At 38.6% G+C, this 25,402-nt stretch overlaps 2 protein-coding genes across 3 annotated transcripts; one reads left to right on the top strand and one right to left on the bottom strand.

The window, feature by feature from the left end:
• Positions 1-394: 394 nt before the first annotated feature.
• LOC143024686 (NADH dehydrogenase [ubiquinone] 1 beta subcomplex subunit 2, mitochondrial-like) lies at positions 395-7,195 on the bottom strand. The gene is made up of 3 exons (XM_076183687.1): positions 7,034-7,195; positions 868-991; positions 395-715 (listed from the first exon to the last, which is right to left on the bottom strand). Exons 1-3 carry the CDS (start codon positions 7,117-7,119, stop codon positions 638-640), a joined length of 288 nt encoding a protein of 95 aa, XP_076039802.1. The 5' UTR covers positions 7,120-7,195; the 3' UTR covers positions 395-637.
• Positions 7,196-9,829: 2,634 nt separating this feature from the next.
• Positions 9,830-17,342, top strand: LOC143024685 (uncharacterized). Of its 2 annotated transcripts, none has more exons than XM_076183685.1 (13): positions 9,830-10,082; positions 10,934-11,099; positions 11,820-11,942; positions 12,051-12,132; positions 12,287-12,346; positions 12,503-12,562; positions 12,687-12,809; positions 14,190-14,255; positions 14,389-14,445; positions 16,230-16,289; positions 16,408-16,449; positions 16,558-16,694; positions 16,874-17,342. In XM_076183685.1, the coding sequence occupies exons 1-13, from the start codon at positions 9,939-9,941 to the stop codon at positions 17,083-17,085; spliced, it is 1,332 nt and encodes a 443-aa protein (XP_076039800.1). In that variant the 5' UTR covers positions 9,830-9,938; the 3' UTR covers positions 17,086-17,342. The 2 variants fall into 2 exon arrangements, with proteins under 2 accessions (XP_076039800.1, XP_076039801.1); XM_076183686.1 differs by having other exon boundaries at positions 9,831-10,082; positions 12,687-12,740.
• The last annotated feature ends 8,060 nt before the right edge of the window (positions 17,343-25,402 follow it).

The raw sequence follows: 25,402 nt of genomic DNA, 5'->3' as shown, positions 1-25,402 counted from the left end.
AATTGAGAAAGATACATGTCATATAGGTAGGGCTAAAGAAGTGCAATGTAAGAGTGTTTGGCATCTTCTGTGTATTGATTGCATCTGAGGCAGTTTATTTCTTTGCCCCTGCCTATTCTCTGTCAGGATTGTTTTAGTGCATAGAACTGTGTGTCTATCATTTCCATGTGGGTATGCTGCCCACTACACACACAATTCAGAGCGATTGATGAGCCAATCCGGTCCATTGTGCAAAACCACCACGGGTCCCGTAGTTACAACTAATTGTTGCCGCTATTTTTGTGGACTGTAGTTTACCAGCACTTCTATCCTAATCATGAGCAATACTGGATTAAGTGATATTTGATCTACTTCTCAATTGCACATCCATCATATCAGAATAAAACTCTAAAAATAAATAAAGATTTCCATTTATTTACATGTTTACAGAGCTCTTCCAACAAAAGCCTACATATGAAACTGTTACACAAACTTTATAAGAAATTAGTATTTCTAGATCATACATACACTGTATCCAAAGAGCTGGTCTACACTCTTGCACCACATTGCTTTCATGTACAATGCACAAGTTCCCGAAGGAATAGTCACACAAGCCTCCATTTACAGTGCATTTCTTTAAGTTAGTGTAGCAGCCAGTTCAAGGATCATCGTCATCATCAGGAATACCCAACTCTTCGTTCGTCCAGAGACTGGGGTCAGGGTATGGGAACTCACCCTGGAAGGAAGAGTTTCAAATAATAATTATTTCATACATACCTCCTTAAGAATACAACATTTAGCAATTTTTGAGTAAAAACTGGAGGAAATAAAGAAAGAATATTTAATGATAACTATTTTATAGGTATCAAGACTGCCATTTCAACTTACAGTTAGATGTTCTGATTCCGTAAACAGATGATAAAGGATCCAATACCACATGATAGCACCCATTACTTCTGCCGTATAAAGAACTTTCTTGCTGGGGGCAGGGGGAGGTCCACGATATACATACCTTGGGGAAAAAAAGGATAGATAACATCTATCAAACTACTTAACTATGATACTATATCTGAAAGGAAACTTTGATATTAGCTAGATAATCTCAGGTCTCCTGTACAAAACTCCCAGTCCCAAGACTGAGGCCCTATTAGCCTAAAGATTGCTCGAGATATACCATGTTTCTGCTTATAATACCTTCCCCCCAAATCTTAAACAAAAAATTTGGGGTACACTTTATATTAATAAACTTAATATTAACCCCTTTTTTTCCAAGCCATTTATGACCACACATGGGATGGCATAATCAAAATCAAGTTCATACTACTCTCCAAGCTAACTGATGTAAAGAGAATTTTAACCATTATATTTATCCCACATTTTTCAAAAGTGTTCAAGTGTTAATACTGGCTGCACAATGTTTACCAACATCACTTTGCACAGACACCCACACTGGAGATTATCAAATGTCCAACTTAATTGAGGTAAAAATAGAATTCACATTGGTAGCATCGAACACTTGTGGTACAGTGACTTTCTCATGATTTGGACATATTCTAGCAATTGTGACTGCTTTCTGAATGAGATAGTTTGGATCACATGAAGAATTGTCACCCCAGACTTCAACAGGGTGACAATTCTTCATGTGGGCCATCCTGGGTTTACAATTCTTCGGTTGCATAAGCTGATGACAATAAGCATAACCCTCATTCAACCTAACCTTTATTCCACTGTTGGTATTCGGCATACTGAGGTGACAATTCTTCATGTGACCCAATAGTTTTTATTGACTCCATTACCTCTACAATGATTGTGTGATTTCTACAATGAAGGAATGCCACAGAAGGTAAACATATGGGCAAGTGACCCATAACAAGGAGCTGAGACTTGGTGTTCCAGATGGGCTCCACATTTCTACCAACCAGTGACCACTCCCCCTCTCCCTTTCACTTGCCAGTGATGCAGAAAGTCCCAAACTAATACAACCAACATCATTCCAAAGTTTCTTCCCAGAGAGATCTGTAGGAGGTTCCAAGGTCCATTGCCAGCAATTGCGAGGATCCATGTTTTTCACTTTATAAAATGAGGCAACAGGTTTGGATGGCCAATGACTTTAGTTCATCTCTCCCAAGACACAATTTTCCCACCCAAGGCATCCAACACACCCTTCCCATTAGCAAGAATCCAGTGGGGGAGCAGATTCAATTGCCTTCTCCTCACCATGCAGCAGGTCGAGTAACAAAAATACACATATAGTCTGTTTTACAAATCAATCGACCATTGCTTCAAGTTTCACTATATGGGAAATCAAGAGCTCCGTAGTGGCTGGCAATGGCCCTCAGAACCTCCCATAATGTCACAGCATCTCCCACACTTTTATGCCCATCTTTTATTTTTTCACAAAACTTCTTGCCTTTGGCAATTGGTATTTTCCTTTTACAATTTTTTTTTAAATATACCAGTTGGCAAATCTATGTTCAGTGCATTTATATCTGTTTATATATTAATTTTATCTTTAATACTTTTTTCACCAATTGTATGGCAAAAGCATGATTCTATTATACTGGACTACATGGTACTTGTCAAAAGACATACTTTAGTGAAAGGTATATCTGTTGACATAACTTTCTATAAGATACGTCAAATGTGCCTAAATCAGTCCTGTTTCTAATACACAGATGACAACGAGTAACAATTCCCAAAATATAAAACTAGTATATTTTTACATCCTTGCATACATGGAATGCAACTACCTTAAATTGCTAAAGTTATAAATCAGTGAAAATGCATGTTTATGGAAGCTACATGCCCTTACCCTCATCAATACAAATCAAATATTAATGTGCACATCAGGTTGCCTAATGTACGATGATGCACTACAACATGTGCGTTACAAAATATAAAGTTATTGTTATACTCGTCCCCTTTCACCCTGAATAAATATGACATCACAGAATACACAATCAATCCTTTTCACAGAATATGGGGTCACTCAGCTTCAACTTCAAAATAAATATGATCAGGAAGCACCTGCTGGCATCCTTGTATACTCCACTCATGGCTCATTACACATACATAGGCATCATCAAATTCAAGAAGTTAAGTAGACTGTATTCTTGGTAAATTCTTTCTGATATTCTGGCATGCATGCCCAAATGTTGGATTTACAATTATTTGCAATGATTTTGTGTTGAGAATAAACTTTGGAGAGAAAACAAATAATAATTAAAATCTCATGAATACTAGCAATATTTCCAAAACAACAAAAATTGTACCCACAATGCTTCACATTAGCATAGCAGTAAATTTCTACTCTCCTGCATGCAAATATCATGGACTGCTCCGGAGCCAGATTATTGAAATTGCATGTTTAAGGGTTATGTGTGTGCACTTCATAAATTCCGATGTTCTGTTATGCATGAACTCTAGGGGCTCAGTTCCGGTTGGACTTTTCTTCTTTGCCTGCCATATCAAATGATTTCTATTTTATATCAGTGTATTCATAGTGCTATCATAGAATGTTTGCATATAAATAGAATACATAAATTCTTGCAGGCAAAAAATAAATTACTTCTCATGCACTTATTCTAAACCTAACACATATATACAATTGCAATTATGTACAAAATCTGTGTACAGATCAATGTCTTGACTCATCAGGCTTTGCAATACGGAAAGCATGAGTACTTGAGAACCAAGACACAATAGTGAAGTTGAGACATGATACAGATCTTCATAGATTGTTTGAGCCACAAAGCAACTTCGATATGGGATTTAGAGCATTTGAAAGATGTGCTCCAAGGATTTATAAGCTGCTGAGTGATATCAAAGATTGTGCCAGAACAAATATTTTCAAAAAGAAAATGAAGACTTGTTTGTTTGATACCCACATCAGCCGTGCAGTGCGGGTAAGTGAGGATGTGCACCATCTACAAAATGATCTCAACACAGTTTATGCATGTGCCAATGACAGCAACATGCAATTCAATGAAGAGAAGTTTTGAGGTCTTGAGATATGGCACAAACCAAGGCATTAAAGACAGCACTGAACTGCACATGGAAAGAGGCATGCAAATCACACCCAAAGCCCTGGGCATTCATTTAAGTGATGATGCCACTTTCCAGCACCACATTATGCAGTCAGATGCAGTCAGTGAAAAGAGCAAGAGGGATGGCCAGCTGGGTACTAACGACTTTCTCCTCAAGAGAGGTACAAGTAATGCTTACCCTCTGGAAGGAGCTTATTCAACCGATACTGGACTACTGTAGCCAACTCTGGTCGCCACACAAACGTGGAGACATCCAGAAGCTTGAAGCTGTCCAAAGGAACTATACCAGGCACATCAGAGGGATGAAAGATCTCAACTATTGGGATCGCCTGGAAGCACTGGGTCTCTACTCCCAACAAAGGATGGTCTCACTAATTGCCGAACAAACCGAACAAAACCGATAAAAGCCGAACAAACCAACAAAACCAAAACAAGGACGGTTTTTTATCAAATGCACACCTATATATATATGGTTGCATTATTTGAACTATTTTCTTTAAAATGTGTGATTCCCATGTAATATGATCAAAGAGAAGTTATGTTTTTATCCTCTGCAAAATTACCGAACACAGCTACGATTCGTCCAGCCCGCCGTCTATGATCACTGGTGGTATGGATCAAACTACACTCTTTTAAGTTTCTTACTGTTGTGTTATTAGTGTAATAGACTGCATATAGTTGAATTAATTAAACTATCTTCTTTAAAATGTGTGATTTTCATGTAATTTGACCAAAGAGAAGTTATGTTTTAGCCTAATTCAACTATATGCAGTCTATTACACTAATATCACAATAGTAAGAATCTTAAGAGTGTAGTTTGATCCCTACCACCAGTGATCATAGATGGCGGGCTGGGTCGAATCATAGCTGTGTTCTGTAATTTTGCTGAGAATAAAAACGTAACTTCTCTTTCATCATATTACATGGAAATCACACATTTTTAAGAAAATAGTTCAAATAATGCAACCATATATATATTTAGAAGTGTGCATTTGAGCAAAAACCGTCCTTGTTTGGGTTTTGTTGGTACGTTCGGCTTTTATCGGTTTGTTCGGCAATTAGAGAGACCCAACAAAGGAGGAGAGAAAGATGTAGGGCCATTTACACATGGAAAATCCTAGATGGCTTTGTTCCTGACCCCACGCCTTCAACAATCAAACACTATCACTGTGTAAGGCATGGGCAAAAGTGTGAGAGACAAACTCTCCCACTGAGAGCCCCAGAGGGGCTCAAGACCCTACTAGCATCCAGCCTAGGCCACGAGGGTCAAAAAATCTTCAACGCCCTCCCCAAAGAGGTGAGAGAGAACCAAATGCTCGGCGGACAGCTTCATGTAGCTAGGTCAATATGAAAATGGAATTCCTGATATTTGAGCTGAAGTAGTTCTCATGGGATGGAAAAAGTCGCTATGAGTATAATGCAATTTGATTTATCCATCTAGCTGTCCTAGTTCTCGAGATATTGCATTTTGAATGGAATTAAATCTGGCCTATTTTGTCCGAGGAAATCGGGCCGAAACGTGCGGTCTGACTGATCGCCGATCAAACGTAAACAATGACGGTTTTTACTGACAGGCACAATTTTATATAAAAAATTAGCATATGGTTGCATTATTTGACCTATTTTATATAAGATGTGTGATTTCCATGTAATTTGATCATATAATTACGTTTTTATCCTCTGCAAAATTACCCACCACAGCTACGAATACCGTAAAATTACATGAAAATCACACATTTTAAAGAAAATAATTTGAATAATTCAATTATATGCAAGGTATTACGCTAATAACCCAATAGTAACAAACTTAATAGTGTAGTTTGATCCATACCACCAGTGATCATAGATAGCGGGCAGGACGAATCGTAGCTGTGGTCCGTAATATTACGGAGGATGAAAACGTAACTTCTCTTCGATCAAATTACATGAAAATCACACATTTTAAAGGAAATATTTAAAATAATTCAACTATAAGTCTATTACACTAATAACATAATAGTAAGAAACTTAATAGAGTGAAGTTTGGTCCATATCACCAGTGATAGATAAGATGGCGGGATGGATGTTGATGTTGTTATCCGATAATCCGACCCGATAGAAAACCAAAACAAATTTAAACAACCAATTTCTCAGCTCTACCGTAACATACTGACTTTATTTTGGTATTAGAATAATCCACGATACTAGTAGTTTTGGTTCATTATGGTCAGTTGTCCGCACGATAAATTTGTTAGCTCATTTTTTACGTTGAAACATATACCAATTTTTGATCTACTGCTGAATGCAGGCCGCCATGTTTATCTAATGTTTTTATTGACCGACATGTAACTGATGATGTGAATGTTTGAAATTTATTACGATCGTAGTAAATACACTCACACAACATTTTTATTAATTAAATTTCCCGCGGTATGTAAATTTGGCCGTTTGAACGGCGTGCGCATAAAATGACGCGCTATTGTGCTCGTCATTGACGGTGGCGCCTCTGGTGGTGTTTGACCTACCTACTTCATGCATGCACTGGATAAGTTTCTACGGAAGGTGCCAAACGAGCCCCCAGTGCCAGGCTACACCGCCATCAGCAGGTTCTCATTAAATACAATAACAGACCAACTGGCCCTCATGAGAAGGGACAGCAGGTCTGGCAGCAGCGGTAGATCACTATGGCTGTGAGGACTGTTCTCGGAACTTAACCAAGTAAGATTTAATTTCCTGGGAAATATTAAATAAACTTAGAAAATAAAATACCATTGGGAATAGCAATAGGCTATTGAAATAGTACGGTATGTTGGTCCACAGTGACAATAACCACTGCTTCTATCCCTGGTGATAATATTGTACTGAAGATATATCAAGAGGTGGTAAATTGTTTGATTTAAAAAGGGTAAACTGGAGCGAGTAGTTGTAATTCATCAGCAGTTTTACTGTTTACATATTCCTAAATTCTAAAAGTAAAATTTGGGACGGGGATCCATTATTACATAGCTTACTATAAAAGAGTAACTTACGTTCCACCCCCTGCTTTGACTGCCGTAGTTTTAATTCCTCTTGTTAATACGGGTAACGCCCGTATTAACTGCCGGACAGGAAACATTTTGTGTAATTGGTGTTTTTCGTCAACAGCCGATCAGCTGTTAGATGACCCAATCCCCGAAAGATGGCAGCACTATACCAAGTTTTGCAAAATTCTGGAAAATAAGTAATGACATAAACTGATAATAAATAGACAAGAAAATATTTTCTGATTAGTTACTACCTAAACAAAATATATATTTATATTTATTGGATATTCATTGGAATAAAAGTGTTCTTATGAAGCATTAAGTTTGTTTTTAAATTAATTCGTGATTTAAAACTAGATGTGTATTAACATCTATATTTTTAGTAAAGATATTTCTATATTCTAATAATTACTGGTGCCAACTTCATATTCAACTTCTCTGGTCCCACTCTACCTAAGATTTTTATTACTTCACAATATACAAGTCAAATTATATGAAAAAAACGCAGTATCAGGCAAGAATGTTTTCATAATTTTCTTGAAAATATTTACATTGTCACAACTATTTATCTTCTTAAAGCTTAAAATACAGTTGAATGTTGCCCTATAGTCCAAAGAATCTGCAACCTAACAAAATTCTTTATTTCTAATTCGTTTTTTCAATACTTGTCAAATAATATTGGAGTTCACCTTCATGTCTTAAAACAGTTCATGTTGTTTTAGGCAGCTAGTAAAGTATGTCATAATAACATGCTTGTGATTTATTCAGCCGCTCTATTCGTAGTAATTTGTTTTATTTTAACTGATGTTTAGCAGATTTTGTTATATTCGATTGTTAAATAATGAGATATAATGATATCATGTTAATGTTCAACTATCTCTAAGAAATGTCCATTAAAATACATATTAATGCAATATTTTGCAGTAATGTCAAATATTTACTATGGTCACGTTGCACGTTTCCCTAATGTAGGTCCACAGGACCTACAGGAGACAAACTCGATAGAGAGGAGACGAAGAAGGGGACGCCCACAGATAAACTCATGGCTCAAGCTGGGGGCAAGATCGTCGAACCTGTCTTGAGTTATTTGAAGTGAGAAGGGTGTCTGCATGGGAGCTTGCTCCTCGGAGAGTGTGTGAAGTAACGCGCTCCTCAACGTATACCTTGAATTAATAATGATGATTTCTTTAAACATGTCACCTCCAAATCCTTCCTTAGATAACTATGTCATTTCACCAATTGTAAGTTGCCCTACTCTTATTTTATTAGCTTCTCCACAAATAATCAAGCATTCCGCTTAATATTAAAATTGTTTTATTACCACTACCATCTACGTTGAAGTTGAAGATGAATGTAGGTAAAAGTAAGGTGATGAGATATACAAGGGGTGAAAGTGGCAGCAGACTGGAAATGGGTATTAAGGTAGAGAGACTGGAGGAAGTGGATAGTTTTAGATACTTGGGTGCGAATGTGGCAGGAAAAGGAGAAGTGGAGGTGGAGTAAGAATGTAGATTGAGAGAAGCGCGTAAACGCCTTGGGGGTTAAAAAGTGTAATGAGAAATAGACATTTAGGTATGGATGCTAAGAGGATGTTATATGAAGGAGTAATTGTGCCGACAACACTGTATGGGCCAGAAACATAAGAGAGGGGGTTTGAATGTGTTTGAGATGAGGTGTCTGAGAAATATGATAGGGGTTACTAGACTGTATAGAGTGAGAAATGAGGAGGTGAGGAGGAGAATGGGGGTGGAAAGGGAGTTGGGAAATAGGGTGGATGAAAGAGTGTTGGGATGGTTTGGACGCATGGAAAGAATGAGTGAAGAAAGACTAGTAAAAGAGGTGTGGAAGGTGTGAACATGAGGGGGCGACCTAGGATGAGATGGATGGATGGGGTAAAAGGGGCTCTGGGGAAGAGGGGAATGTCTGTTGAGGAATGACTGGAGAGGACAGAAGACATGGGTGAATGGAAAATGGTTGTATATGGATGATGTGATCCACGAGGTGAAATGGGTGGGGGATGTGGGTGAGGGAGTATGTATGGGAAAAAATTGACTCAGGCCGAAGAGAATTCTCCCCGTCTTCTTTTCTGCATGAGGGGACGGAGAGGGGGGGTCGCCGATTTAATGAAGCGGCCTTGCTGTGTCTTGCGACACTGCCTCTAACACAGGGCAGTGGTCAAGATGCAGGGATGACCCGTCATCCAGGAGGTGCCTTGATAAGAGGGAGGAGGGGAGTGGAGTGTGGTAGGGATGGAATGAGTGGGAGTGGTTTTTATGCCTTTTTTTTTTTTTTTTTTTGCTACCTCCCTTATAAGAGGGGAAAGGCTTTGGTATATGTATATGTATGCTCTACGTTGTTAATAGACAAATGAAATAAAGGGATTAAATTCCACTCCGTGACAACTCTACAGAACAGACGGTGTAGAGGTACCGATCTCACCTGCTAATTCAGCGATCCGAGATGCTAGGTCAAATTACGTTATTTCGGCTAATAATTACGACACTGCGTTATCTCACACAACACATGTATCTAATTCAAGTTTTTATATTCATTCATGAATACTGCTAATGTCAATTTTTAATGGCGTAAAATGTGCTTGTTACTGTTAAAATAATCTTTATGCAATTGTTCCACATCTAGAACTACATATACGATTGTAAGAAGGCTTACCGTGTTACGCCCACATCTATTATCTTTGCATCGACGAAATATACACAATCCATTATGGGAAAGTCGGTGAAATTGTAGCTGACCGAACATCCAGTGACGTCATCAGTCTTACCAGCCAATCAGATTTTCGCTTTTAAAATACCTCAATCGGGCAGCACATTCATGTAAACAAAACAAAACAGTCTGTCACCCGGGCACGGGCCTGCCGTTATCTGTGAGTTATCATCACGATTTCAGTAATATGACGACTGTAAATACTCCTGATACTCCTAATTCTACTAGTGGAAAGAGACGAAGACCAAACTTTACCAGTTCAGAGACTCTTGCTCTCGTCGAAGCCGTGAAGAAGAGAAATGATGTAATTCATGCAAAGGTTGATAATAAGGCAAGTAATAAAAAGTATAGTTATTTATTGTATTGATGATGTCACAAGTCATATTTTTGTACTTAAAATCAGTAGGTACTAGAGAAGGTTTATGTTTGGTAGGCTGACTAATTTGTTAAATAATGACATCCAACTCAGTCCATGCACAGCTCTAAATTTTGTGAACTTAATCATTTTCTGACTCTTGGACTTGGTCTTGTATGTCAGCATGTCGGGGATGTCACTTTTAGCTGTATCGTTCTCTCAGGCTGTTCCTTTGGTAAGGGGCTTCAGTGGAGATCCATCTCGGCTACGTCAATATAATGGACTGAATAACTTCTAACATTCAGTGTTATCATTTCATTCATCTTGGACTTGGAGCCTCCACTCCACAGAGGGTTAAAGTTGGTCTTATTAGACTGTGGAGTAGTGGCTTGGCATATGTGTTCTTGTGAATATAAAATTATTCCATTATTTTTGTAGCATGGAGGAATCTTCACTCATAACCACTTTGGTATGATGACGCGTACATAGGTGTCATGAGATGCAAGTGGATACATCAAGATGCCAGCGTCAGCGTCTTGATTATATATATTTTTTGTAGTTGTACATGAGTTACCCCTGGATTCTGTGAACTGGTTTAATCTCGTTTCTGTGTTTATTATTACTCAGAGTAAAAGAGGATGAGTAATACGGCAGTGACTCAATATTTCATAATGAGAGTAGTGTGTTGCATTGTACATTTGGCAGCCGATGCTGCGCGTGAAAATTTGACTCATACTGAAGTGGTTAAGAAGTTGATATCTTATTGGGTGTGAAATGTACATGGAGTCTGCCGCTACTTTCGTTAAAATTTTGGTGATATTGTGCAGGTCATGATAGATGCCAAGCATGCAGCGTGGGAAGAAGTCACACAAGCAGTGAATCGTGTCTCAAGAACTCGGAGATATACTGGGGAAGTTAGAAGAAAATGGAAAGACCTCCGATGTTGTGTAAAGAGAAAAGCTTTTCAAGATGTAAAACAAGCTCGGCACAAAGGTAACATCTAGATGTCACCCACAAGTTATAGGTAATTTGTAATTTGTTAGAAGTAAACAATTCTTTTATATTTAGGGACAGTATCTACATATATGGTCGGTAGACATAAGATTAGCATTGAGTTCCATGGGCAAAACACAAACTATGCTGTAGAAAACATCTGGCATGAAATTGCTGTGGTGTGTCATCCTCGCTTGAAGAAAATTATATATCCAAACTCAGGAGCCCAAGGGATGTCATAGGAAAATTACAGAGGTTCTAAGGATTAGTTTATGGGGTGGGAAATGCTCGAGATATTTAAGCTATGATTATGGAGATTTTTGGAATTGTAAATAAAGAAATACCAGTCTATGTATCTGCATTTGGGTGTCATAGCTCCACAGCTTACCTCTTGAGTGCCCATCCCAGTAGTAAGTTTTATGGAAAATAAGCATATTCAGAAAGAATATTTGGGATGGCTGTGACAGAGCCATACGAGTGTAAATATTATTTATTTTTGTCTAACATTTATTAGACCCAGGGCAGTGTACAAGATGCAGGGATGGCCCATCATCCAGGAGGTGCCAAGATAAGAGGAAGGGTAGAGGGGAGTGGAGTATGTAGGGGATGGAATGGGTGGGAGTGGTTTCTATGCCTTTGTCTTATGGCTACCTCCCATGTAAGTGGGAAAAAGCTTTTGGTATATGTATGTAACATTTATTAGTATTGGATGATCCTCAGGTGCTGGATCTGTCTTTGAAGTCACATACACGGAGAGTGAAGGAGCTGTTTTGGAGCTCCTAAGTACAACTTCAAATCTTTATGCTGGCTTACCCATTCAAGAGACTGAGGCACCTCTTACAGGTATGTGTTATCTTTGGAAGAACATATGATATTCGGGAGCATTTAGTTTTATACATTTGGTTGATATATTTGTCATGAAAATCCCTGAATATACATTTTGATTTACAGATTTTAAAATGGTGGTTGATGTAGATCCGGTGGAAGACTTGTCCCCTGTCAGTTCTGATCAAGTAAATGAGGCCAGCAACAGGTAGAGTGGCTGTAAGGTTATGATGTTAATAAGGTAATGGACATTGATAAATGGGTGTGGGATGAGGGAAGAGTGGATATTGCCTTACTCTTATAAAGGGTAGAGGTCCTTTTGGTATATGTTTATATTTTGATGTTACCTGTGTTCTCCTCAGTCGAAGTGCATCGCCAGTGGGAGCAGAATCCACTCATACAGACAGTGATGCAAGTAGAAGGTACAGTGATTGCATAATCATTATATCATATATTGGTTTTATAAAGATTTGGAATATTTTATTTTTTTTATTTATTATTATTATTATTTTATTTTTAATTTTTTTATTTATTATTTTTTAAGGAAACTATTTTAATACTATTTTTGTTCTCTTTAGTCAAATTCTGATGCCCCCAAGAGTACCATATACTTCAACAAGCAGAGAGGCCATTAAAAGGTATAGTTACTACAGGTTCATGACTTCGGCAGTTGAATATTATACAAAGACTTATATTACTAATATTATTTTCCTTAGATAAAGAGTGATTTTTATTTATTTATTTGTTTTTCCCCCTCGTTAGTCTTTTGCTCCGAGGAGCAGCGTCTACTTCAACAGCCAATAAGGCTTACACCAGGTACAGTGATTGCAAGGTCAGGTGTCATTTGGGAAGTATAGCCTTCACATCCACACTTCCCTTTACTATGTAGGTACAGGTATGAGGTTTTATTTGTGCTTTTAATGACTGATTGATTTTACTGATCTATACGTCATGGTAAGTATAGTAATGTGTTTTTGATTTATATTTCTTTATTGAAGGGAATATTGTTCTAATGTCTTTCATGAAGAAGCAATTATTTGTGGGAGTGGTCAATGGGGTGTATGGAGTGATGAGATGGTTGAATGGAAGGAAGTTTTGTCAGGGTCTTGCTACATTGGCTCTGACCCAGGGCAGTGGGCGAGATGCAGGGATGACCCATCATCCAGGAGGAGCCAAGATAAGAGGGAGGGAGGGAGGTGAATGGGAGTGGAGTATGTGGGGATGGAATGGGTGGGAGAGGATTTTATTCCTTTGTTTTTTGGCTACCTCCCATGTAAGGGGGGAAAAGCCGTTGGTATATGTATGTATATGGTTAGAAATGAGAATAAGATGTGAGGTGTATTTACATAATAAATAGGCAAATACAGGCCCTGACAATGGGTACCTAAATGGTTCTGTGAGAGTGATGCCAGTCATCTTCCTGCCATCCATCTTCAAACCTCATCAACTTCATTTCCACATGGAATGTGTCCAGAGGAGATGACATTCAATCTTTGGACTGGGCCCAAAATCTCTCTTTATCAAGTTCATCTGTGATTCCTCCATCTATACAAGGAGAACTGACAGTTGCTATCTTCCTACTACTTTGGTGACACAGATCCACACCAATATAATGCTGACCTCAGTCCGGGGTTTCTTGCCAAAGAGATGTAGGATAGGGCTTGAGTACTACTGCTGGCTGCTGTGAGTTTCTAGTCAGTGAACTTCAGACAACACTGATTGATTGGTTGGCAGATGCACCTTACAACCGGGTGTTTATGAGTATGTATGAACCAAGAAGTAAGAGGAGAGAGAAGGGCTTTGAATTATGTAAATGAATGTGTGTGTGAAGAGAATATGAATGTGACTATAGTGGTGCTGGGTGATTTGAATGCTAGATGAGGCAGTGGGACCAATGATGGGCAACTACCTGGAAATGGTTCTGTGAGATGGACATTGGAGTGGACCATGTCTATTTTCAAAATTGACCAGCACGCTCACATACATCTAGAAGCATAGTCTCTGGACCTAGTCTAAGATCTCTGTGTTAACTTTTTATTTCCTCCATCCTTTCACATAAGGAGAGGCAGTAATCAGCAACTATTCTCCTCTTCCTCCTAAGAACCACTGATCTAGAAAGAGTTTCATGTCTCTTTCAAAAGAGATAGATGGGAGGGTCTGAGGACCCTTGCCAGCCATTGTAGGGCAGTATTCCGGTCACTGAAACTCTTAAGCAACAAGTATTATCCAGAAAATGTATTTTAATGCCATCTTTATCCCTTTCAGTCAGAATCTGATACCCATGGAAGCACTGGAAACATTGGCCATTCCAACAAGCAGCACAAGCAGAAGGTAAAGTAAATGGAGATTCATCACTTTGCAAGGATATATTGACTGCTGTAACTGAAAAAAGAAAATGTAGGGCTATAGTATTACTTTTGAGGGAAAACATGCTGCACTTCAATGTCATTTTAATTCTCTTCAGTCAGGATCTATTGGCCACTGAAGCGATAGGCACCCAGAAAGAGGAGGTCTGCAAGAGGTATGGTTATTGTGTGTTCTTTGTTTCATTAGATTATTGAGGACCTATGATGGGTACCTGTATGTGGTGGTCCTGCAAGATGGATAGCAAAGCTGCCTATTTTCAAAACCCATCAACCCTCTCACCTCCTTCAGGAGGTGCAGCCCTGAGGGGCTGACATTTGGTCTCTGGATTAGGCCCAAGATCTCTATTAAATTGAACTGTATTTTTTACACTTTTTCACACATTGGGAGCTGATGACTGTTCATCTCTTCCTAGCACTGTTAGCTGATGATATAGAAACAGTTTCTCCCTTAAATTGGAGAGTAGGAGTAGAAGACGGGTCCCAGTGAGCATTGCTCCTTTCCTGTATGTTACAATCAGGAACAATTAGGTAAATATACTGATGCAACAGAAAGATCTATGGGAGGTTTTGAGGACCATTGCTAGCCACTGTGGAGCTGCAATTTTCATCTCGTATATCTAGTCAGTGAATGTTTGTGTCATTATGACGTTTGGAAATAAACTCTCACACTGGGATTCAAACCCTCGCCTGAGTGGCTCGCTTTTTATAAGACAAAAACCGTACTGTCACGCCACCATGACCCTACAAAACAGAATGACTTAGCTCACGGACTAATCATTCCACTGAGGGCACCCGGGTGAAACGTGGTATGTACTGTATTTCATCAAATCCTTCATGCAGGCTAGTCTTCCGACAAGTGTTTGTGTCAGTATGACATTTGGTGGCGTGATGGTATTGTCTTTGTCTTATAAAAAGCAAGCAGCTGAGGCAAGGGTTCGAATCCCAGTACAAGAGTTTATTTCCAAATGTCATAATGACACAAACACTTGTCGGAAGACTAGCCTGCGTAAAGGATTTGATGAAATACAGTACATGATACGTTTTACCTGGGTGCCCTCGGTGGAATGATTAGTCCGTGAACTAAGTCGTTCCGTGTTGTAGGGTCATGGAGGGGTGATGGTATGATCTTCCTCTTATAAAAAGCGAGCCGCTCAGGCGAGGGTTGGAATCCCAGTAGGAGAGTTTGTTTTCAGTCAGTGAATGGTACATATTTCCTGCAAAGGCAGGTGAACATAATATTTTTAAGTTTGAGCTACCATTTCAGCAAGACATTGTAAATATACCCCACGTTATGCAGCTGACAGTGCCCTGTATCAGAGTCCCTTGATCTGTGATGTATGGGCTGAACTTTGGGCTGGAACTGGAACTGACTGATTCTTTTCTCTAGAATGGATTCTGTTGTTAAACAATCACCACCCACTGCCCACCACCACCCACTGCCCACTACCACCCACTGACCACCACCACCCACTGCCCACCACCACCCACTGCCCACCACCACTCACTGCCCACCACCACCCACTGCCCACCACCACTCACTGCCCACCACCACCCACTGCCCACCACCACCCACTGTCCTCCACCACTCACTGCCCACTACCACCCACTGCCCACCACCACCCACTGCCCACCACCACCCACTGCCCACCACCACTCACTGCCCACCACCACCCACTGCCCACCACCACTCACTGCCCACCACCACCCACTGCCCACCACCACCCACTGCCCACCACCACTCACTGCCCACTACCACCCACTGCCCACCACCACTCACTGCCCACCACCACTCACTGCCCACCACCGCCCTTTGCCCACCACCACCCACTGCCCACTACCACCCACAGCCCACCACCACCCTACCACCACAACAACCATCACCACTTCTGCCTCCTCCTCTGCTTCTTGAGTCTTGTAATGCTCTCTTTGTTCTTTTCAGTCCAAGCCTTTTGCCCAGTAGAACAGGGTCCATCCAAACATACAGTGAGGCAGGCAGCAGGTACAGTGACAGCAAATTCATCATTTAATAAATTAATGAATATAGTGAAAAGGTATGGATCAACATTACTTTTCTTTAAAGAAAGTATTCTCATATTCTCTTGTTTTTCCCACTGCAGTCATCTCTTGTTGCTTCCAGCAGAAAGTGAGGCCAATGAAAGGTAAGATGCTACTGACTTGCAATATCATAGTCATTGAACCTGTGAAAAAATGTGTATCACTTACGTATTTCTTCGTGCAAAGCGTATTAATATTTTTATGCTCCTCAGACAAGCGCTGTTGCCTTCAAGAAGTACATCCCCTTTGAGGGAGAGGGAGAGGAAGCCCACTTTTAATGTCAGAGAGACTTCTCCTTTGTTGGGTCATTACAAGCGGAATGGTACCTACCCTAGAAAGCAAACAACAGGTATCTGTAATAATCTCCTGCTACATTAGATTTGCAAACATAATTGGAATGTTCATATCCTTGTTAATAACATAAATACCATCAAGTTTTGTGTTTTATGTGAGTGACTCATAGGGATGAAAAAGGAATACTTTTCTGGGGAAATTTTTAAGATTGTCTCTTTTCATATCCATATACAGATAGCGAGACACACATCTTGGTGGATGAAATGAAACACATCCAGGAGGAGGTTCGGGAAGCTGTGCAGGATCTTGTATCTATGCAAAGGGAACAACTGGCGATACACAGGGAGCAGCTAGATGTTATGAGGGACGGGGTGGAGGCAATAAGGGAAGCCGCAGCTTCGCTAATGTTTTTAGCCAGAGGAATTGAAAGCAGGCTTCCAAAATAACCAAAGTACAGTGTTGTCACAAATTAGTTAAGGGTGAGGACTTAAAGATTATTTGATTAGGAAATGGGGATTTTCTGGTTATGTACATGGAATGTATATATTTGATTTAGTCTAGAAAATATTTTCTATACTTGTTAAATGTTATAACTTGTTTTTTCAGTAGGTAGAGAAGTTAAATATACCAAAATAAAATATTTTCGTATTCAGATCTAGTCTTAATATCTTTAAAAAAAAGATATTATATTCTTCAACCTGCATTTGGCTCTCTCATTTACCATATTAATGTTGAACTCTTGATCCACTGGTTTAAATTATCAATAGTTTCAGGTGGGTAAGGTGTAAGTGATTTTAAGTATAACCACGATGGTAATCAAACTACCAGTCAATCACTCTGTTGACCCTGGTCTCTCTTGCAGAAGTCCTGCAGCCTCCGGGAAACCGGCAACAGCCTCCAGTTTGGACCATATGTCACTTAAAGAGGAGATATTGTCTTGTTGTCTGGTGATTATTAGTGTGGTGCTGCTGTGTTTAGCCTGCAAGAGGATGCATCGCTGGAACCCTAGAGAGTAAAAAGAAGACCCCCTCCCCCCTTTTCCATGGAAGGAACTTACGGGTGCTGGCCAAGAACCCCAGATGGGGTGCTGAAGGGCTGCCATTTGGTTTCCAGTGGTAACACTACCATAAATACAACACGTACAGGAAGCTCGCTGGCTGAGTGGGTTAGGCCGTCGTTACTTGTGGCAAAAGTCGAAGGGGTGGTGGTTCAAATCCTGCCACCGGCAAAGTTGAACCAAGGGCATATTTTATCAAATTCCACACTACAACGTCCTTTTAGGGATGGAATGGTTTTATGCCCTTTTCTTTTTGGCTACCTCCCTTGTAAGAGGGAAAAAGCCTTGGTATATGTATATGTATGTATGTACAAAGTCCTTAGTAAGGGCACTGTCCTAGCCTTCCAATGGGAGGGGTTTGTGACATTAAACCATATCATCATCACAACACATACAGTATGGAGCTGAGACTTCGACCTTGAAGAAGGTAGAAAGGAAACCTAAACATGTTTGAGATAAAGTGTTTGATAAGTGTGGTGAGGGTTACAAAGATGGATGGAATAAAAAATGTGTATACGAAGCAGAGCTGGAAGATAAGGCTGATCAAAGAATATGATAAAGGGTGTGGATGGAGTAAGCTTGTACAAGAATGAGATAGATGGACAGGGTGAAAGGGGCACTGGATGCAAGAGGAATGTCTGTTGAGTAGGAAAGGGAGAGGGCAAGATATGTGGTTGTGAATAGATGAGAAACTGATGTGGCCCAAAGGGACTTCATCTTGTTTGTTCTGTAAAGAATCGGTGGGGGTAAACCAGCTTTGGCTGTTGGGCCTTGCTGTGAAAATGCTGTATCGTGCTGCACTGCCTCTGGCCCAAACAGTGGGCGGGGGACAGGGATGACCTTTCGTCCACAAATAGCCAAGTCAGAAGGCAGAACAAATGGGTTTTTGGATGTGTGAAGGCTGAGTATATACTGTAGCTCAATCACTCCCCATATATGGAGAGAGAATCTGTATATGGAACTGCCTTAGCCACCCATCCTGTGATGGTGTGCTGGAATAATGGCTGTGGTTATGAATGAAGTCTTATACACATTCGCACACATATGTGTGTATATATATATATATATATATATACATATATATATATATATATATATATAAGTAGTATTGAACATACAAACAAGATTATCAACTGTCAGAATGATGTCGATTTCAATACTGCTTGTATACGAAAGAATCTGCTCTCATATTTTTCAAACATAGACACACACATATATATATATATATATATATATATATATATATATATATATATATATATATATATATATAAAAGCTCAATTAACATGGCGGCATGCTTTTCGAATTCTGTTAAGCTGAGGATTCTGTTCCTCGGTATCTTCCTAAGGCGACTGAACTCGCCTGTCACCTTAGCATGATGAAAGACTTGTTTCACGCGTATCGACTTTTCGCCGTACGTCGTTTATAACACGACGTCGTGTTCTCATATAATCATTGCCTCATTGGTGTCTATGGACGCTTTCACACACCGCGGCCACGACCACGTGTGAATGCTTCCATAGACGCGCAGGGTTATTTGAGAGCACGGCGTTGTGTCGTGGACGGCGCACGACGAAGAGTCGATCCGTGTAAAACGAGCGTAGGGGTCCAACTGTTGCAGCTTTCTTAGTATCGGAGACTTACCGGAGGCGAGAGTCGATGCGATTATGACACACGCACACACACACACACACACACACACACACTTTCAGCGAACGGACGGCTTGAAGAGCGCTCTGAAGAAAAGTGAAGATTGTGGATACCAACGCAAAGAGAAGTGCCTTTTTGTATTTGCAGGGGGGGGGGGAAATTGCTCGTGAGGTAGTGGGAAAGTAAGGAAAGAGGAGAGGGGGAGGGATTGCTGGGGAAATGGAAGGAAATGAGGATGTGGTGGACTTGGCCCAGGCAGACGGGCGTAAGGTAAACATGAAAAGACCACCGGACCAGCTCAGTGATGACGAAATGGCAAATAAAAATGTAAAGATTAGAAGTATAGAGAGGAGCAATACAGAAGAAAGTGACGAGAATATGTTCCAGGGATTTAAAGAGGGTGGGGGGGACACAACCCCCCCCCCCCCGACTGATAAGACTAGAGGAGAGAGTTGATAAGGTGATCGAGGACTTGGAGCGTAAGTTAGGTAACGTAGACTCCATTTTTCAAAGAATTGAAAGGTTGGAACAACTAGAGAAGGCTAACAGAAACTTAACTGAAGAAATAGAGGACCTAAAAAGACAGTTAGGAAATGTAAAGGAGGAGAATGAGAAATTGAAGAAGAATAGTAATGAAAACAAAGAGAAAATAGCTACAGAAGCTAAAAATTGGAGAATAACTCAAGAAGGGAATAAGGTTTCATTCACTGACATAGTCAAACAGCAATTGAAAGAACATAATGAAGACTCAGTTATTAAAGTGATGAGACAGAAGGAGAATATAGTAAGAGAATTAGCTGACAAAAAGAAATGTATAATTATATTAGGAATGGAAGAGAAACATAACCCAGATAGAACCGCAAGAATCAAGGAGGAAAATGAAAGAGTAAGCAGTTTATTAAAATTAGTCCAGGAAGATGAACCAGAAATTATAAAGGAAATTGAGGAAAAATTCAGACTCGGAAAATATAGTACAGATAAGACCAGACCAATTAAGATTAAATTCAGGTCACAAACAACAGCAGAGAAAATTCTATCCAAGACAGGGAAACTAGCAACAAATGATCAATATAAAAAGGTATGGATAAAAAGAGAAATGAATAAGGAGGAAAGAGAGGCAGAAAAGAATTGAAGCTAAGGCAAAAAACGAGGAAAGAACGGAGTCAGAGAAAGAGAGATTCTATTGGAGAGTAGTGAACATGAAAATAAAGCAGTTCGACATACTAAAGAAAAACATAAGGGAAACAGAGAATACAATGGAAGTGGCAGAAAACTAAGAGTGTCTTACACAAATATAGATGGATTGATAACAGGATTGAATGAACTGAATGATTATTTGAAAGAAAAAGAACCGGACATAATGGGAATTGTAGAAACAAAATTAAAAGGCCCACTACCACCCAACAGTGTAGGACATGATACATACAATTATTGGATTAGAAACAGAGAGAAAAAACAAGGGGGTGGAGTTATGTTCCTGACTAAGAAGGATATAAACGTGAAAGGTGTCATATATGGAAAAAATACAGTAGAGATGATTATGATAGAAGTGGAAGACCGAGATAAGAAGAGCAGAAAATTTGTGATCAATTATGTGCCTCCGAAAACAGCCTCATGGGAGGAGAGTGAACATAAAAGTATGTTAGAGGACACAAAGATAGCATTAACTAAAATAATGGAAGACGGAGGAAGAATAGTTATGATGGGCGACTTTAATTGCAAAGAAATCTGCTGGGAAGAAATGACAGTAAAGAGTGGTGATGACTCATGGGGAAATGCTCTACTTGAGATGATTACTGACCATTCAATGACACAATGGATACAAGAGAACACTAGGTATAGAAATGAAGAAGAACCATCGAGGCTAGACTTAATAATTACATCTGAACCTAGAATAGTAGATAAGATTGAATATAAAACACCAATAGGTAAAAGTGACCACATATTGATTGAACTGGAACTTAATGAAGAAAAATATATGAAAAGAAATGAACAATATAGAAAAGGAAGAATGATGTATGAAAAAACAAACTTTGATAAAATAAGAGAATTCTTCCAACAAGAAAACTGGGAAGAAATATACAAAGAAGAAACAACAGTGGAAGAGAAATGGAATATTTTGACAAAAATTTACAAAAAAGGAGTGGAAAAGTATGTCCCAAGACAAAAACAAGAAAAAGAATATGTAAAATGCTGGTACAACAAAAGTTGTAGGGAGTTAAAGGACAATAGAGACAAAGCCTGGAACAGATGGAAAAAAGACAGAAGACCTGAAAAATGGAAAATATATACTGGTTATAGAAATGAATATGTACAAAAGTGCAGAGAGGAAAAAAGAAAATATGAAAAAGATGTTATAGAAAAGTGTAAAGATCAACCAAAACTATTCTACAGATTTGTAAACAATAAACTGAAAAACAAACAAGACTTAGAGAAATTAAGACAAGGAGGAGTTGAATACACTGAGGAAATGGAAATGGCAGAAATTATGAACAAACATTTTAAATCAGTGTTTACAAGGGAAAATATACAACCTGAAGAGATTGAGTGGAAGGAAAAAGTCCCCCCTATGGAAGAAATAGAAGTAACAAAGAATGAAATATTGACACACTTGGGTAATTTTGATGTCAGAAAATCGCATGGGCCAGATGAAATAGCAAACTGGATTCTGAAAGAATGCAGGAATGAACTGGCAGACAAAATACATAGCATAATAAGCAGTTCCTTAAAAGAAGGAAAAGTCCCAGAAGATTGGAAAAAAGCAAATATAGTACCTATATATAAAGGAGGAAATAAAGAAGAACCTACCAACTATAGACCAGTCTCTCTAACAAGTACAATAGCAAAAATATGTGAAAGAATTATCAAAAGTAGATGGGTAAAATACTTGGAAAAAAACAACGTACTAAACCCAAGGCAATTTGGATTCAGACAAGGACGATCATGCGTCACCAATTTAATATGTTTCTATTCAAGGCTAATAGATATAATACAAGAAAGAGATGGATGGGCTGATTGTGCATTTCTAGACCTAAAAAAAGCTTTTGACAAAGTACCACATAAGAAGTTGCTTAAGAAATTAGAATATGAAGGAGGAATACAAGGTAAATTGCTAAATTGGATGGAAGACTTTTTGCAAGAAAGAAAAATGAGAGTAGTGATAAGAGATCAGCACTCAAAATGGAATGAAGTAATAAGCGGTGTCCCGCAGGGAACAGTTCTGGCCCCAATAATGTTTGCTATATATATTAATGATATGGATGAAGGAATTGAAAGCTATATGAGCTTCTTTGCAGATGATGCAAAATTACTGAAAAGAGTGAAAACTGAAGAAGATTGTGAATCACTACAGAGAGATCTAAATAAAGTACAAGAATGGAGTAGGAAGTGGGAGATGGAGTTCAATACAAAAAAGTGTAGTATAATGGAATTTGGAAAAAGCAAAAACAGAATAACAGGATCATATAATTTGGGAGAAGAAGGAATAAAAAAAGTAGAAAATGAGAAGGACCTGGGAGTCATTGTTATGAATAATATGTCACCTGAGAAACATATAAATAAGATTTTTGGAGAAACTTATAATTTAATAAGAACAATCAAAGTGGCATTTACATACCTGGATGAAGAAATGGTGAGGAAAATCCTAATCACCCTGATAAGACCAAGATTGGAATATGCAGCAACGATATGGTCACCAAGTACAAAAAAATGTATAAAAAAACTTGAAAGAATACAAAGAGCAATTACAAAACTGGCACCAACACTCTCAAAACTATCATATGAAGAGAGACTACAAAAACTTAAACTACAGACACTAGAGCAAAGAAGAGAGAGAGGAGATTTGATAGCTATTTACAGAATCATGAAAGGCATAGAAATTACTGATAGAGAGAATCTGATAAAATGGGATGACAGAAATACAAGAGGACACGGAAAGAAAATAAAAAAAGACAGCTATAGAAGAGATTTTAAAAAGAACAGCTTTCCTCACAGAGCAATAGACAGTTGGAACAAGTTAGATGAGAAAGTGGTGTGTGCAAAATCAATACATGAATTTAAAAATAGTTTAGATAAAATGAGATATGAAGACGGGACCCCACGAGCATAGCTCCCCTTCCCGTAAAATACAACTAGGTAAATACAACTAGGTAAATACACACACACACACAGACACACACACACACACACACACACACACATATATATATATATATATATTATATACATACATATAAATAAATATATATATATATTATATACATATATATATATATATATATATGTATGTATATATAAACACTACATAATACGGGAGTATAGTTTAAGTCAAAGCATTCTTTCGTAATAACAAATCCTTGTAAAAAGCATAATAAGGCTCATGAAGGACAGATGATTTGGGTAAAACAGAAACTGGGGAACAGACCAGCTTCTGTTTTGCAATGCCAATAGAAAAAAAATATGGAAAAAGTATTGCCACAAAAAGAGGAGAAGGGGGATTTTTGCCCTCGCCATGGGTCAAAAAAGCCTACTCTGGTGGAAAAAATGGTGGACAAAAACGGAAATGCCCGTTTTCTAACCAGACAAGTTCCAAAATGCAAAAACAAGAAGAAACCTGCCGCCCCCGTCCATGTGGCACGGCCCGCGGGTGCTGATGGCTGAAGAAACCAGACGCTCACACAACACACACACACACACACACACACACACACACACACACAAAAAAAAAAAGAGGAAGAAAACGAAGAAGAATGAATGAGAAAGGAACAAAACAAAAACGAGGAAAAATAAGTAAAAAAAAAAAAGGGGAAGAAAAATGAATATAAAAAGGAAGAAAATTAAGAATAAGAAAAAGAAGATTAAAAATGAAGAAAAAAGGAATAGCAAAGAAAAATAGAAATAATAAAAAGAAGAGGAAAGAAAAAGGAGAAGAGGAAGAAAACGAAGATGAATGAAAAAGATAAAGGAGTAGAAAAGGAAGAAATCTAGGAATACGAAAAAGAAGAGAGAGGAAGAGGAATAAAAAAGAAAAATTAATAGAAATAAGAAAAAGAAGAGGAAAGAAAGAAGAAAAAAGAGAAAGAGGAAGAAAACGAAGATGAATGAAAAAGAAGAGGAAGAAAAATAAGAAGAAAAAAGAGGAAGAAGAAGAGGAAGAAAGAAAAGAAGATGAAGAAGAGAAAGAAGGTGAAACAGAAAAAGAAGACAAAGATGAAGAAAAAACCAAGGAGAAAAAGAAAACAAAGAAAAAGTTAAGAAAAAGACCAAGAAGGAGAAAAAGGAAGAAAACAAAAAATATTAAAAAGAAGAAAATGAAGACAAAGATGAAGAAGAAGATCAAGAAGAAAAAAAAAGAGGAAAAAGAAAAAGAAGATGAAGAAGACCAAGAAAGAGAAAGAGAAGACAAAGAAGATCAAGAAGGAGAGAGGAAAAACAAAAAAGACAAACAAGACGATCAAGGAGAAAAAGAAGACAAAGAAAGAGAAAATGACAAAGAAGAAGACCAAAAAATAAGAAAAAGAAGAGGAAGAAGACAAAGAAGATGAAGAAGAAGACTAAGAAGGAGAAAAAGAAGATAAAGTATATGTAGAAGACCAAGGAGAAAAAGAAGAGGAAGAAGGCAAAGAAGAAGATGAAGAAGACAAAGAAGATGAAGAAGACAAAGAAGAGGAAAAAGATGAAGAAGACCAAGAAGGAGAAAAAGAAGAGGAAGAAGGCAAAGAAAAAGATGAAGAAGACAAAGAAGAGGAAGAAGACAGAGAAGATGAAGGAGAAAAAGAAGAAGAAGACAAAGAAGGAGAAAAAGAACATAAGAATGAAGGAGACTGCAAGAGACCATAAGGCCTACACTAGGCAGCTCCGTATCCATCACCACCTGTCATCCCCATCCATAAAGTTGTCTAATCGTTTCTTAAAACAACTGATAGTTTCAGCGCTTACTACATGGTTCCTAAGTTTATTCCACTCGTCGACCACCCTATTAGTAAACCAATTCTTGCCCATTTCCTTTTTAAATCTAAATTTGTCCAGTTTATAACCATTACTGCGAGTCCTGTCC

Source organism: Oratosquilla oratoria, chromosome 4 (assembly GCF_046742065.1).
Source record: "Oratosquilla oratoria isolate Oo_2021 chromosome 4, ASM4674206v1, whole genome shotgun sequence".
Classification (NCBI taxonomy): domain Eukaryota; kingdom Metazoa; phylum Arthropoda; class Malacostraca; order Stomatopoda; family Squillidae; genus Oratosquilla; species Oratosquilla oratoria.
Note: the sequence above shows the minus strand (reverse complement) of the source record. Positions and strands in the feature narration are given on the sequence as shown.

Bases quoted from the DNA above. Each gene is read 5' to 3' on its own strand.
- LOC143024685 (XM_076183685.1), top strand. From the start codon at position 9,939: ATGACGACTGTAAATACTCCTGATACTCCTAATTCTACTAGTGGAAAG. The intron at 11,100-11,819 runs GTAACATCTAGA...GATGATCCTCAG, and splicing joins AAAACAAGCTCGGCACAAAG to GTGCTGGATCTGTCTTTGAA. The intron at 14,256-14,388 runs GTAAAGTAAATG...AATTCTCTTCAG, and splicing joins ACAAGCAGCACAAGCAGAAG to TCAGGATCTATTGGCCACTG.
- LOC143024686 (XM_076183687.1), bottom strand. From the start codon at position 7,119: ATGTTTCCTGTCCGGCAGTTAATACGGGCGTTACCCGTATTAACAAGA. The intron at 992-7,033 runs GTAAGTTACTCT...TTTTTCCCCAAG, and splicing joins GTCAAAGCAGGGGGTGGAAC to GTATGTATATCGTGGACCTC. The intron at 716-867 runs GTAAGTTGAAAT...TCTTCCTTCCAG, and splicing joins CGGAATCAGAACATCTAACT to GGTGAGTTCCCATACCCTGA.